Here is a 15888-nt window from a genome sequence, read left to right on the forward strand (position 1 = left end):
TGTTTTGCTCCACAGTTAATTTGATACAATATATAAACACAGAGTTCTTTTCTCCCTTGGAGTAATTGAAAATTGAAATGGAGAAAACACAACTGTTATGAGGGATCAGTTAAGAACACAGAATTATATCAAAATACAACTCCTAACAAGCAGAATACATAATTTTGTAGACATGTCCCAGGCTGCAGAAGGTACTTCCATTATTTCTTTTCCTCACATGCAGCAGGTTATGACACATGTATGAACAATGCCACCTCTGTCTGAGGGACCACCAACCACACTAAGCTCTGGAACACCTCTAAAGTGCCTTTAATCCTGCTTTATATCGTTAAAAGACTTAAAGTGTATCTGTTCCACTAATTCCTTTAACTGCTTCATAGAGGGATGTTGATTTTAATGAAATTGCCAGCAGTTTCTTAACATATTTCAGGAGTGCCAACAGGCCAAACTGACTTCAGCAATCAGCTCTGCTGTTCAGTGTATCATCTGAACAACTGGACTAGGAATAATTACACATTTAATCTCAGTCCAGCTGCTTTCTCTACTTGCTTTTAATTTACAACATAGGAGAGTGAAATTATGAACTCCTGCATTACTATACCAAAAAATACCAGGATTGAGCTCAGTCATTCAAGCCTAGTCTCACCTGCTGAGCACACATTACCAGCTGCACATGTCCATGAGAATTACGTGCACTGAGCAATTTTCCACAGTCTTTATCTCCTTCAGTGTCACTTGGTCAAGAGTTCTTTCTGTCCTCTCTGTTCATTGCCCAGAACAACACACACCAAACCAAATCCTGCCTTGGATGCACATTTTTGGATGAGCCATTCAGGAAACTAAGGAAACTAAGCTTAATATCTGGGCTTTGTGACCAATATTTAGTCACCATTTCCTCAGACAAGTTACCAAGGGAACAAAACCAGGAGTATCATGTACCTCCTACCCACTTCCTGCCTTCTCTTGAAATAATTTTCAAGCCTGTTGTTTGGCTTCAGCCATATTTGGCAAATAAGTAGATACCCAGATGAATGAATACTGAGACCTGGGATGAAAAATGAGCATAAAGCCTTAAAATGAAGAAAAGAGAGGTCAACCAGTCAACTGGACAGTCAGCATGTATGTACTCAAAAGCTGCCAAAACATGGACATGCAACTGCCTAGCTGGATAGAGGGGAGAGCACTGCAGGGAAAACACAGGCTCTGAAACCATGGAAAAAATCCAAACCCTTTGAATACCATATATGAGGTGTCTGTGTGTGCAGAAGGTTTCACAGCACACAAGAGACACATGTTCATTAGAAATCAACCTTAATTATTTTTGCCACTTACAGGAAAACTTCTTCATTTTATATCCTTGTTTGCTATTAAAAACAAACCACTGAAAACATTTTAAAATTCCAGTGTAAAAGGACTGCAGCAAATTTGGAAGTTCAGACATGATGATCAAGTTTTCAAAGTTATAAAGAATTTAGGAAGATCTTCTAATGATGACTAATGGATAACTGTAACAGGAGGAGCAGCAGGGAATGAGACCAACTTTTTCACATAGTAAAATTCCAAACCTGTAAAATGTTTCATTTGGTTATTGTAGTGCTTAATCTCTTCTATTGGAGTGTGCAGTGCATATTCCACTACAGTGTCTCAGTATACAAACAAGCAAAATTAAGACAACTTCAGTATTTGGACATGACCATGATTCAGGCACTTGGTAATGAATGCAGAACTGGCTGTAATGAAGCTGAACTGTATCCTATCAGCTGCTTCATTTGCAATGGGAGAGCAGTGATATCTCTGAATTAGCAACTACAGACATCATTACATGAGGTAAACAGATAAGACAGGATTTACTTTCCCTATTTATCTGTCATTAGCTACGAAAGGAAAACCTCACATCTCAGTGAATTTCTCTGCTACAAATAATCAGCTGTTTCCTGGAGCAGATGTTCAGCTGTAATTCTGACAAGCACAAGCAGATATTTACCATAGTTGGAGCTGGGGGCTGTGTATTTGGTGCTGGACTTGCGGATGATATTTTCATGAATCTGGCACCATTCGTTTTCATTGTTACACCTAAAATAAAAGAACACTAATTCAAGTTAAAAGCTTTCTGCTGAACCATCCTAGAACATGTCAGTCAACTTTGCTGCAGAGATAATATGAAAGTCTGCAGGGTCCTGATGAATGAGAGAAATCCCACATAATTCTTATTTTTAAAAGTGGAAGGGAACAAAATATTCCCTAACAGTTATGTCCTTTCAATGGACACTTTGGAGCTGGTGGTGACTCTTCTATCATCAAAGCCATTGTTCCACTCTTCAGATTATGACAGAATGAAGAAAGCTGTGGACATCTTATCCAAATTCTGTAATGCAGAAAATGAGGGCTACACTTGTGTTCAGGATCCAAAGCACAACATGCAGGAGTTGAAGTTCCACTGAGACAGAAATCAGGGGAAGAAGCCCCACATTCTGAGGCCACAGGCTACTGTCCCACAGGGTGGGAGACACCTCAGACTTGGAGAGAAGCCAAGAACTGAAGTGACCTTCTTTATCAAGCTTGTACATGAAAGATGAGCCATAAAATCTTCTCTCATATGAAAAAAAAGGCACCTTTACCAAAAACACTGCTATTGGTTAAAAAAGAAAGGAAAAGCAATATGTTGCTCAAGTCTAACTGCATTTTAAATACATCTGTGCTTTATTTAAATCACAAGATTCAATGATTCCCCATGAAGTCAGCAGTTTTTAACTCAGCAGCAATAGTGAATCTCATTTCTTCTGAAAAGCAATTGAATTAAACAATTTAATTAAACTTCTGTCCTATTGACTCTTACAGGTTAAAAAAAACCCTCATACTTTAAGCTTTCTGCTCCTAGGAGTTTTGACAAATAAGTCACTTTGTAAAACTTCTCCAAGGATATTACCATTTTTCCCCTTTTCTGCTTCCCCCAAGAGTACAGCATGTCAGCACAGTCAGGGTAAGGCACACAGCAGCTCCTGTGAAAGCAGTGGGGATGTTTTGGTTTGCAGCATTATGTAACTGAAGAATAGCATGGCAGAAGGAATATAGGTTCTCTACAATTTCCTACAGCTTCAGTCTTGCAAAACCATGTGCTGCCAAAAATAATGAGGTAACCCTCAAAGCCTGTGATGGCACAATTACTGACACCCCCAAATGTCCTTAGAATGGCGGAACAGAGAAAATTGGTACAAATGAAACGCACAGAACATGTCACTGCTCTACTGCCCACCTCCTGTAAGTACTGTGTCACTCCTGGGAGGAGACACCAGTGCCCACACAGTCACACAAGGCACATCAGCATGAAGTGACCTTGCAGGAGCTCACAGGATGGTAAATTGACTGTATTTGCACTCCCCAAAACAACCTCTCAAAACCTAAACACAACAGAGCTAAGGCATTAATGGACAGTACAAACCCCCTGTCAATAATCGTGGTGGTGTGTGCTAATTCAGCTCACTCACCAAGAAAAAATAAAATTTATCTTCACATTATCAAAACATTAAAAGTCATTTATCCCACTCCAAATAATATTCTCCTAAGAGCAGAGAGAGACTCTATAGCACAAACTCTATACCATCCTCCCTCCTCACAGTTCCAAACAAATGTCTAATCTGTAGTGATTTCTTAGTTGCTGTACCAGACTATGGAGTGCAAGTTAAAATAGATCTTAGCCTCCAATGACTTATGCCTGCAAATTAACCTGCAACCAAGTTATCCCAAAATCTTCTGTAAGGGCAGCTTAAAGCCAGTTTTGTACTAAGTGCCAGTGGAAGCTGCACTTGGCATTTCCTGAGTGCCAGGAAGGAAAATGTTCTCCCAGCTTTGACAGGATGGCCTGGAAACACTGGCTTGGAATGTGTTTTACTGTGCTCACATTTTACTTGTCCAGATACCAAGTATAGAAAAGAATCTATTTCTCCTTTAAATAAGGCTTTTTTCCTGAGCCCTCCATCAGCTTTGAGGCTGGCTGGTTGTGCAGCAAATGCACATTTGGAATGTTCTCCATCCCACAGCAGCCCCCAATGTCAGCAGCTGGGGTCAGCAATGGGATGTGAGCTCTTGTCCAGTGGGCAAACAGCAACAATGGAATAGCAAATGGAAAGGCATTCAGGCATTAACAGGTAAGAATTTTAAGATCTAGGGCTAGAGAAAGAAGGAAAAAAAGATTGCAAGAAAGTAGGACAGAAAAAAAGAAACAGAAAAAGTGAATATGGAAGAGTTTTCAGGGGAATTGTAAGATGGGGACAAAGAGTAACATTCAATGAGCAAAAAATTTCATTAAAGATACAAAGGAATACAAAATATTAAGTCAAGTTATCTCAGAAAAAATGGACAGAATTTAACTTCCATCTCACTTTTAAATTATTTTACATATATATTAAAAAGAATAATAAAAGTAAACCTTTATGCTTTTGCATAATGAGCTTATAACTACAGCTGTGGTACTCTATCCTCTTACAGAGATTTTAACATGACTGTGGGATTAAAAAAGAGGAAAATCTCAATTGTGAGAAAGAAATATTTTTCAGACATAAATCTTTAACAATAATAAGGCAAGCTGAGAAAGACTGGTGAAGTAAATTGATTTTATTTGCCTCCCCAATAAGCATTCTCTTGTGGATTCAGCAGAAGTCTCCATTGACAGACCATGTATTTGTTTCAGCCTTTGTTAGGTTTTCAGTCTCAAATTTTTTCCACCTTCTCCCTGTGAAAAGGCTTTTCTAGCTGTCTCATTTGTGGCAGCTGTAAGCTTTAGCCACATAGTGTATAAAAGGAATGCTTTTTACTGCTCCTTGAAAAATACAAATACACCTCTCTCCTTATTTCATCTTATGATGTTTCAGAGCCAGCCTGAGGCATTTAAACAGTAATCAAAATGAGAGCAGCAGGTAAGAAAATCAGTTCAGGGCTGTTTAAGCACTCATATTCAATTTTAAACTTCCAAAGGACAAAGCCCTGTCATTTCAATTGTAGCCTACAAACACGAAAAGGCAGGCTAGCTAAAGGAATGTGCAAAGAGAAGATGCAAGAGACAAACCCATGAAAACTCTGTCATGAAAGACCAACAGCTAGCAAAGCTGCAAAGGGGATGAGCTGGTGCCCCTCAGATATATCCATGTTCCTTCCTGAATATTTCTGCTGGAGGTTTACACAGAATCCTGCAAACAGCAGCAACATAAAATAATGATGTACAAACCTTATAACAGCCCAGGAGAGTGATAATAGTGATAAAGAATGACAAACATCTGATTACAGAGCTGAATTCAGCCAGGGGCTCTCCCTGCTCATGTGAGGAACAGCTGATGAAAATGTGCTGAGGAATTTGGGCAAAACTGTTGGTGCTCTGGGTGCTGTAAAAGGAATCCATGTTAACAAAAGACTGCAGATTAGCAGCAAAAAAAAGAAAAGCTCTGTATCCTGTGATTTTTATTCCATCACTGTACCAAGACTGAGGGTTGCTCTAAAAGGCTGCATGACTCCACTTGTCACTGACAAAGCCCAGTGTTTCAACAAGTATTTTCTGTTCTGTTTTTCAGAAGCTAAAGAGGTATTAAATGGGCAACAAAACAGAAATCTAATTATCAGAATGTTCCATTTCTGTAAACATTCAAAATGTTGCAGTTGCAATACATTAACACCATATCTACAAAGCCAATAGAACTATATAGCCAGAACCCACTGGTCTGAGATAAGCTGAAACTGAATGTGACAAAAGGCCAAGACTGGCCAGATTCCACTGACAGAGAGAAGAAAGATGACCATTTTCTTCCCTATAATTTGACATTTTTGCTACAATTTTCCTAACTTTTGGCAAAGGAAGAATGAAAAAGCTGACTCTGAGAGACTTTTGTTTGGACTTGAGATTTCTAATATATGATGAGACATCCAAGACTCTTCAGTGAACAGTAAAAGTAATTTTTTCATTTAGTTACCCTTGAAGGTCACATTTTCTGCTGCTGAATGCACTTCTCAAAGAATGACAAAATTCCATAACCCACCAAATTATCTTACTACTCTCAGCAGTGGCCACAGACCACAAAGCAGTGTCAGCTGTGCCTCAACCCATGTGCAAAGCAGATCTTGCCAGTATTTATCCTCACTGACAAGGGATTTAAATATTCCCTGCAGTCTGCAGACAGTTTGTCTGTGACCTCTTTATTACAACTGTGAGCCCACATTTCATAATAAGAATTTGCTAGTTCAAAGTTCAAAATCACAAATAACTGAAGACAGATTCCTACTCAAAAAATGTTAATTTCTTTTGAGAATTTTGGTCACACACTGTTGACTTCAGTTGTTTTCTATTTCTTTTGTTAGTTACCATGAGTGGTAAGGAATAGCAGATGAGGCATGAGCTATTATTCCCTTCATCAGATGAAATGCAGCACATTTCTCTGGGTTTGAGCTCAGCAGATTTTAAATAATTCACATTAATAAAATAGCAGATTTGCAAGTCACATAGATCTGGGGAATATTCAATAACTTCTGAAGGATTTCACACACCTGAAACATCTGTGGATAATATTCATCAGTTTTTATGAGCTGCTGGAATAATCAAGAAGCAAAAATCTTCCTTCTAGGAGCTACTCACGTGTAAACTTTGAGCACAAAGTCCTTCTCCTCCTTGATTTCAGAGATGGACTGGAGCACATCCATGATGCTGAGCACTGCACAGCCGTAGGGGCGCCGGTAGTGCAGATGGGGGGGACCTTTCTTGGAGTCATTGAGCAGCATGCGACCTGTGAGGAAGGAAATGCAAACATCAGGGATGGACACAGCCACATCCTGCCTGCTGTGTTCATTGCCCCTTGAGAACACACTGCCAGGACACCTTCAGCTCCAGGCTGGCACTCCTGCCTGCCTCTGGAGAAGCTGGGGTTGGTTCTCCCCCAGTCCCACGTGCTGGGCTGTGCTGGTGACAGTCCAGGGGTACTGAGCTGGACTGGCACAGCACCAGGGCTGCCCCTGCAACATCCCCCTCTCCAAGAGGCTGGGGGGCAGATCTGGGAGAGGACACAGCCAGGACAGCTGACCCTCACTGGCCAAAGGGATGTCCCAAAGCTCACGACAATAAAAGAGGAAGAAGGAGTGGGGTATTTGTCACTGTGAGGTTTGGCTCTATGCAGACTGAAGCCTGCCTTCCTGGGTAGTGACTGGACACTGAGGGCTGAAGGAAAGTAGGGAATGAATCTTTTGCTTTCCTTTGCTTTATCAGACTGCCTTTATCTTCAGCCTTCTTCCATCTTATTTACTACCTAGCCCCATCCTGCTGCAGAGGGGAGTGACACAGAGGCTTGGAGGGCACCTGGAGTCCACCTGGGGTCAACCCACCACAGCTTTTCACTCTTCAGCTTTTCAAACCCAGAAGTCCATTTGAACCTACACCTCACTCAGCCAAAAACAGTAAAGGGCAAAGTGAACAGCATCATGTCTGGCCATCTTTGATTTGTAGCTCCATGACACATATTTGCATCCAGCTGGGCTGACTACAAATCATCTGTGGATGAGCCAAGAATGTGGCTTGTACTCACCAGTCTGACCCACACAGAGATTCACTGTGCTCCCTCCTTAGAGTGCACTATTTGCACAAATTCTCATTTTATTAAACTACTTTAAGGGAATGTATTACATATTGCATATAATACATTTAATATTATATATTGGTTGTTTATCATGTTCAGATGGGGCCTTCTTGGAGCACAGGAAGGAGAAATCTGAGGTACAAAGCTGCTCAGTGATTGACTTCCTATTACTGAGGCAGTTTTTAAATAGATCAAAAGATGCCAAGGCCAGAAAAATCACTGTGATAATTGAAGTGAACTTGTAACATTCCACGTAATAATTTGTCCAGCCCTTGCATCAAGGTTAATTCAGCATCTTTCTACAAGCTCCATTTATCACCTCAAGTGATAACAGAGCAATTGTGATGTGCAGGCTCCTATGACACGGGAAGTCAGATAATGAAACCCCGACCTCTCTGACACATTGGTGGCTCTGAAGGCACATTGCCATTCCCAGGACAACACACAAAGCTCTGTTTAGAGCTGCTGTACTTCAGAAAAGGTGCCTGTGGTTGGTAATGGGTGTGAGCAGTCACTGGCAACAGGCTTAAAAACCCTTTCCTTGCAAACACTGCCTGGCCATTCTTCAGTCAGCTGAAAACCTGAAACACATGAATGGCACTGCACTACTCACTTGTTTACAATAATATAGCTGAGGAAACTGTCTTTGCTGCTCCTGCTATACAGTGTTTACATTCTAGGCCTAATATTTAAAATAAATTACACTTAACACAGGTAAAATATGTACTTGCACCACAGACTCCTACAGCAGAAAACAAATCTTGGTAACAGCCTCTGATTTGCTCCTTGTGGATGGTCAGACATACTGATGTCCTGCCCTGTAACACAGCTGTATCACCAGTAAAAAGATCTCATTTAAAATTTTTAAACATTAAACAAAAAGCCTTTTTAGTTTGTCCCTCTCCCATAGATGTGGTGTTTAATCAAAAATTCTGTTTCAGACTCAGAAAAACAAAACCACTGTTAAACAGTCATCTGTAACTTTCTAACACTTAGCTCCATATGGTCTGGATGTCAATCAATCTATGACTGAGTTTCCTAAATGTATAAATCATTACAAAGTCAGCTAATTAAAACATACATTTAAAAATACTCTAAGAGCTCTGTTTATCACATATATTTCAAACACTAAATCATACTGTACCTATTCGGATTACATGGGCAACTATGTACAAATCCCTCTTCATGTCCTTGCTGCTGAGATCCTGAAAGATTGGAAAAAATAGAGACATTCCAACATAAGTGCCTGTAACAAGAAATGTGGATGAAAACTCTGAAATCCCATGTCACAGAAAAGCAGATCATGACTTTTAAAAATGAGGTTCAAGAAAAACCAAACAGGAAAAGGAGAACCTACAGAAGAGCAAAAGGAAAGATGAGGTTAATGAAGAAAAATAAGTGGTATTGACTCTGAGAAAAATTTCAAAATAATGAAAAAAATTTAGAAAATACACATAGGACACTTTTCAGTAATTCATTACTCCAGCATTTTGCATTCACAAGTCAGAAGCCACTTTAATTGCAATTTCCTTGGTAGGTTGTAGTTTTCACTGATATCTTCATAAACAAACAGCAACTTCCGAGACATTCCTCCTGCAATTTATTTTTTTTTAGTTACAGGGAAGGTCTAAGAAATATTTCTTCCTAAAAACCAGTTTTCCCTATGCCACTCATCTCTAAGATTTAAACAGATACTGTGTACCAAGAGAATATTCATCCCTATTTTAGACTGATGCAAAAAGGGTCCTCGTGCTCTACAGCAACAGCTGCTGCCTTTTTCTCTACTAAGTGCTATCATCTCACTGCCAGGTACTACTTACAGAAAAATTAACTGGAACCAGCTCTGATTCAGATAAAATCTTGTGGTTTTCTTAAAAAAGCTCCTCAGCTACGTGGTATTATAACCACAGCAAAAGGAAATAATGCTATTTTTATATAAAGAGGGGAGGAAATTTAAACTGTGGACATCTAAGATCTGTAGTTCCTAATCTGAACTAATTTCGAATTAAAACCAGCATTTTGCTGAAAGCTAAAACATGAACCTGAAATCTCACAGGGAATTTCTTTCCCATGTGACTTGAGAAACTCAACCAGTGAGATTAATGGCAATGCAACTCCAGATTACAATAAAAGCTGGCACAGTGACTCAGAACAAGGCACAAAGGGAATTTATCCTAAGGACAAGTTTCAATTCCTTCCCAATTGTGTTATGTTGCTAAATTACAGCAGGCAAGGAATAAATTCATGGCTGTGCCTCCTTGCTCTCTTAGAGCACCTCTGCATTTCCCAGGGAGCTGCAGAGCCACTGTTTGGGATGCTGCTAACCAGCAGATTTGTCTCTCCAGAGCCAAAAAATGAAGCCACATAAACCACTCTTAGCATTTCCTCCTCAGGCTCGATTCTGCTGCTGCACCAAGAAGGGAACACACTTTCTTTCTAGGCTTTCTCCATCACCCAGTATACCAGGGTAACATATGGTAGCCTTTATCTTGCATGTCTTGGAGACATGAAGCTACACACACAAAGGGATCTGACATAGTTTGAATCTCCGTAATGCCTGACAAGACATTTCAAAAAGCAAAAAAACTTGAAGGCAATATTTAATGCTCAAGAGAGCAATAAATTCCTGAAAATATCTGTGCTTTGACAGTGGCAATTTTATTACACCATCAGATTACCAGTTCTAATTAACAGCAATTCAAAGAACTATTTTTTCAAAGGGCAGCTGTCAAAACATCAGAAAAAGGCAGGGCATGAACATATTGATGAGTTCACACTTTAGTAGCTTTTCCAATTTCACAAATATACTGTGTCACAGGCAAAAGACAAAAAATGTGGGCCCAGATGGCCTTGCATTTCAGTTTGTACAGCACAGGCTTTTTACAAGGCAAGAAATTCTTACTATGACATGGACCAAACAATCAAAAGCCCCAACCCCTGTGAGGAAGTTTTCAGATAATTCCTCTGCAGAGAATCTCCTAGGACCAGGAGAGGATAAATTACATTTACTGGTTATTCTTAGGACAGCATCCACAGACTGGGTATTTCCTGCATCCTTCTGAGCTTCCTAAATGATACTGACTGATACACAATATCATTTCATTCTAACTGAATGGCTTTTTAGAAAATCACCCCTAAATTTTCCCATCTGTATTGGGAATGCAAGAGAGTTACTCTACAATAATGGTTAGTTCCTTACAATGCTGTTTCTAGAAAGGTCTGCTTGTGTGTTAAAAAACCCAAATACCAACATAACTCTCCCCAAACCACTGGAATTCAGGATACCTGTTAGTTATTTAATTCAGCTGCCAACCTCATAGGCCACAGAGAAAAAGGTATTTAACAAAAATAACAAGCTTATACACTGTAGTTACATTTTAATTCAGAGGCAGGAAATGTTTCTAATGTGCACAGGCTGAGATTTCCTTGAGTGAGCTTTGATCACCAGAGCGAGCAGTTTCTCACCTTTGCTATGATATGACAGTAGATGTAAAACCAAAGTCTGGGATATTTTGATATCTTACACAGGAGACAGCTGAACTCTTTGAAGTAATAGAGACAGCAGAAAAAGATAGGGATCCCTTGAATTATCTAAGATATGGGCTGCATGCCTTGGGGAAAGATTAGAGTTTAAAAAAAATACTGTGGTGTGGTGAGGGAGGGCAAGGAAATAAATAAATAGATCTAAAGTCAAGATGAACACAAGCTTGGAGCAGAACTGAAAATCACAGAACTATCTTATCTTAGAAGCATTTCATAATTAAGAAATTATGATAAAACAGAGCCACTGTAGATAAAACAGTTATTCAAAAAAGCAAATACTTATTGTTTCTTTACCATACACTTTGGAAAGTTCTTTGAAGACATTGATGAAAAACACTGTTTTAGAAGTGTGAGATTTTTTGCACAGATAATTTCTCCAATTATAATTCCTGTTACATAGAGTATACATTCATTATAATTGCTGTTATGTAGAGTACACATTTGATAGCAGATGAATGAGAGAGTCTAAGCACCTCCACCAGCCAGTGATGGAGTCTGAGCACCCTGGAGGGCTGAGACTGCAGCAGCTTTGGAATTCTTGCACAGTGATAGGAAAGGGAGCTCAGGAGGTGTCTCTGGTCAGGGCTGGGGCTGCACTGGCAATGTCTGCAGTCCCAGGGCTGGCTGCTCTTGGACTAGACTGGCCCTATCAGAATATGCAGCAAGCCTCTCCTGGAACTGTGTTATGGCCCTGGCTGTAATTTATCATTGCTTTAAAGGGTGTAAGGGCTGGTTTGCAGATCAGCAGAGCAAAACTGCTTCACACTGTTCACCACGCAGAGAGAAATAGGACATTTGTTCCAAGACCCCAAGTCATGTGGCATTGGTGAGGGTGGGGAAGCTGGATGCTGAAAATCTTTTCCAAATTGATGAACCTCAGAGGCCAGAAGTGCCAAAGTTGATACAAAGTCTGTGCTGCCTTTTGGGAACACTCCTCAGGCTAGCTCCTAATGCTGCACTCTTGCCTTTCACCTGACTCAGCCAAGTGCTGAACCTTAACCCCTGCCCACCTTCTCCCAGCAGGGCCAGACTCTGGGTTTCAGTCACCATCTCTGGGGTGACACTGTCACCTCTGCTGATGTTTCATCAGCTGACAGCACTTCCCTGATGGTACCAGAACTGCTACTGATGTCAGCATCCAGGGCAGTGCTACTTTTGGACTGCATCTCCTAGATCCAGATGGAGACAGAACTGAGCATCCTTACACCTGGATTTATCTGTTCTCTAAGAGGAGGAATTCTGCTGCCTTCTTAAAGGAGAGAAAGGAACAGTGCTGGGGACCAAAGGAACCAGTGCCTGGTTCAGTGTCCAGCCCTGCCTGAGCTCAGAGAGTGTAACTGCCAGAACCAAAGCTCTGCCATCTTTCTTCTTCACTGAAGGTAAAAATACTTCTGCTGCAGAGTTTCCAGCATGTGCACTAAGTAAAGGTGAGTCATGATGGAAGGTGTTTATCACACTTGGGATCTGAGATTCCTTACAGCTATTCTGTGAGGAGCTGTTAAAATTTCAGTGTCTCCAGATTTTCATATTCTTTTTGAGAAGAAGTAGCAGATAAAATGATGGTCTGACACTTGATTCTGAGGGAATTTTAAACACAACTTAAGACCAGAGCAGAAGGGATTTCTGACAAGGGCATGTAGGTACAGGACAAGGGATAACACTTGTCTGATTTTCATTCAGAAAAAAGTGCCTTGTTTTATGTTCAGGCCATCACAGCCTTTTCCTATGCCCTGTTATCTAAGAGCACAGCACATCTAATGAAATTATTAAAAATTTCACACTATCTCCAGGAACAAATGAAAGTACTTCAGAATATTCATTTAGCCATAAAAATAATATAGAAGTGTATTCACTTTCTATGTTAACATCTAGTCAAAACCATAACAAAACATAGAAACTATTTCTGTTCTACTGATTATATTGGAGAAGAAGAACTGAGTTTCCTTCCCCTCAGGAAACCTCCCACCCCACTCCTGTGAGGGGAGATGAAAGGGAACAGACACGTACTGTGAAAAGTGCACACATTCGGTCGATCTTCTCTGGATTCCTGGGGCCTCCATTCTTGTTTAACCTCACCATGAACCTCTCACTGAAAAACAAACAATGGTAAAAAAACAATGAGCTTTTCCTATAAATCCTTCAACAGAAAAATACAGGTAGATTTGGGTTTTATGCAAAAAAGATGTAGTGGTTGCTATAATTCCAAAGTCTATAAAATAGTATTCACTGGTCTATACAAAATGACATGGAATAGCACAGATTTCTAATAGTAAGTAGTCTGCATGTGAAAACATTGTGTTGATGCATATTCATGATGCAATAACATTAAAATAATGTGAACATAAGAAGTAGAGAACCTGTACACATTACAACTCCTCCAGGCAAAGGCTAAGGCAAACTTGCTGAGGGATACACTGCCTTTGGAAAAACTGAGTTCATTAAAATCCACTCAAAACTAAAAGTTACAAGAATACCAATTAAGCAATCTCCTTCAACAGAGAGCATTTCTAGAAGCAAGACACTAATTCAAATACATTAAGATTCAATTGATATAACTCTTACCAATCAAATTAAGCAGTTCTTTGATGAATAAAACCAGCACATTTAGCCAGACTGCAGAACAAACAATCCTCACAATGCATGATAAGACATGGACATTCATATTACTTCTTAAGACCAAGAATTTATGTGTAAAAGTAAGCTCATGAGCAATTGTTTCCCTAGCATGCAACAGCCCCCTAAGTATTGACCACAGTTTTCTCCCTAGATTTTCATAGAAATAAAGAGAGGGCACATCATTAAATCTTCCAATAATCACACATCCTTTCAATCCTATCCAGTACAATTGCATCAGTTCCAGTAACCTTCATTTGATACATGTGCCAGCATATTATCCACCATTGGCCTGAAGAAGATGAGAGCACAGTGTCACACTACCTGCTTTGGTGCTTGCTCCAAGGGCCACTCATCCCTGCTGTGGGGATGAGATCATGGATCACATGGAGCACAGGAAATGCCTGATTTCAGTGCACAGCCACTGCTTTTGTCACCCTTCTGCTTTAAAGAGCCCTTCAGAGAAGCTCGTTCCTCACAGGGCAGGGATAGCAGTGATATCCCCACACAAATAAGCAACTTAACACTGTTGAAAATCCAAGAAAAAGTGCTGGAATAATTTTGTAGAACTCACCCACAGTGAAATTTTTCAACAGCACTTCAGGAACAGTTCTCAAGCTGTAAGATTGTAACAGTGTGGTACTGAGACCACCTTCACATAGATACATATCACACACCAGGTGAAGCCAAGCTGCTGCTCATCCTAACTGTGATTTATCAGACATCCCCTCTTGGCCATTCCACACAGCTTTATGCTGTGAGTTCATGTGACCTGTCCATTATAAACACTGATATAATTTCAGAATTATTACTTTTGTTGAAATGGTCCTCAACTCTCAAACATAACCCCATAATCTCACTGTAGACCTTTGCATGGTAATTTATGTAAGTTAATGATGCTCAGCAATCAAATCATCCTCTTTGGCTGTTTCACTCTCCCTCTCACTCACTATGACTCCAATCTCCATGTGTCCCACAACCACTTCCAGTTATTTTAAGTAATTTGCTACCAGTGCTTGTAACCTCAGATTCTGTTGAAATGCCACAAAGAAATCCATAAGAAACAGACATTTAATGACTATTTTGAGATGTCAGTAAGTTATGAACATTTTACCAAATGCTTTAATGACATGGTAAAATCCATTCTTTCAGTAATAATTCTGGATTGTGTTATGTGGAGAGCAGGACAATACTAGAACTTCACAACATTGCACTGACAGTCACATTACAACAACATTTTCATAGCTACCTCTATCTACCAAATACATAAATCAGTGTTACATATTGTATTTTAAATTTCCAGTAGATGTAGTCTTGAACTTTCAAAACAGGGTTTGTAAAAGTTTTTTTATTATTATTATTATTTCAGCTCTAATGAGCATTTCATTTTCATACAGGAGCTGAATGCAATACTGTGTGCCACAAAATCCTGTGCAGACTGTCCCCTGGACAATGGCAGGGAAGGGGCTGCCAAGTCTTTGAGCTGAGCTGTCTGTATGGATTTCTTTCATTAACAAAAGCTGTATTGCTTAGTGTGCTTTTAAAGCACCCAAAGAGGGATATTCTGGAGACTCACTTGATGGTCTCTTGCAAGTTTTTCCTCCATTAATAAGTTGAAATCTTTTAAAATTTGCAATTAATCTTTTCCTTGCTAAAGCCATGGAGAAAATCTGGTTCCTGTCCCCCTATTCAAGTGCTTTTCAAGGAATGAAGCTGTCTCCACCTCTCTCACCTGCCTATTTATCACCTGTTCCCTTATTCAAGCACCACTGCAGTAATAACCTTTACATTCCAGTCCTCCCTTGAGTCCTCTTGAGCTTGTGTGAATAAATAATTAAAGGACTTGGAATCAACTGCAGCACTTGAGAACTGTGGAACAGGAAGAGGCCTTTGCCCAAAGGAGATCCATGGAGAGGAGGCAGAGAGTGACAGGGCAGCAGTGCCAAGAGGCCACCCCAAAGGACCAAGCCAACTCCAGCTCTCCCTCTTTTCCTTGCACATCATTATTCCTAAACTTGTGGGTTTGTTTCTCATCTCCAGCATTCCTCTAATCTTTTATTATTAATGATCAAGAACAGTTCACCATTATTCTGCTATTGTGTTAATATTCCACTACGGTCTTACT

At 40.0% G+C, this 15888-nt stretch overlaps 1 protein-coding gene across 12 annotated transcripts in view; it reads right to left on the minus strand.

Moving 5' to 3' along the window:
- Positions 1-15888, minus strand: part of DOCK3 (dedicator of cytokinesis 3) — a 188122-nt gene that overhangs the window by 79746 nt on the left and 92488 nt on the right. For all 12 annotated transcript variants that reach the window (XM_079317228.1, XM_079317220.1, XM_079317224.1 and 9 more), the window contains 4 exons: positions 13158-13239; positions 8752-8812; positions 6617-6764; positions 1985-2073 (listed from right to left, as the gene is read on the minus strand). In XM_079317228.1, coding sequence (XP_079173354.1) covers positions 1985-2073; positions 6617-6764; positions 8752-8812; positions 13158-13239 — 380 coding nt within the window. The remainder of the gene's footprint in view (positions 1-1984; positions 2074-6616; positions 6765-8751; positions 8813-13157; positions 13240-15888) is intronic.

The sequence above is a fragment of the Erithacus rubecula genome (genome assembly GCF_903797595.1).
Source record: "Erithacus rubecula genome assembly, chromosome: 13".
Taxonomy (NCBI): Eukaryota; Metazoa; Chordata; class Aves; order Passeriformes; family Muscicapidae; genus Erithacus; species Erithacus rubecula.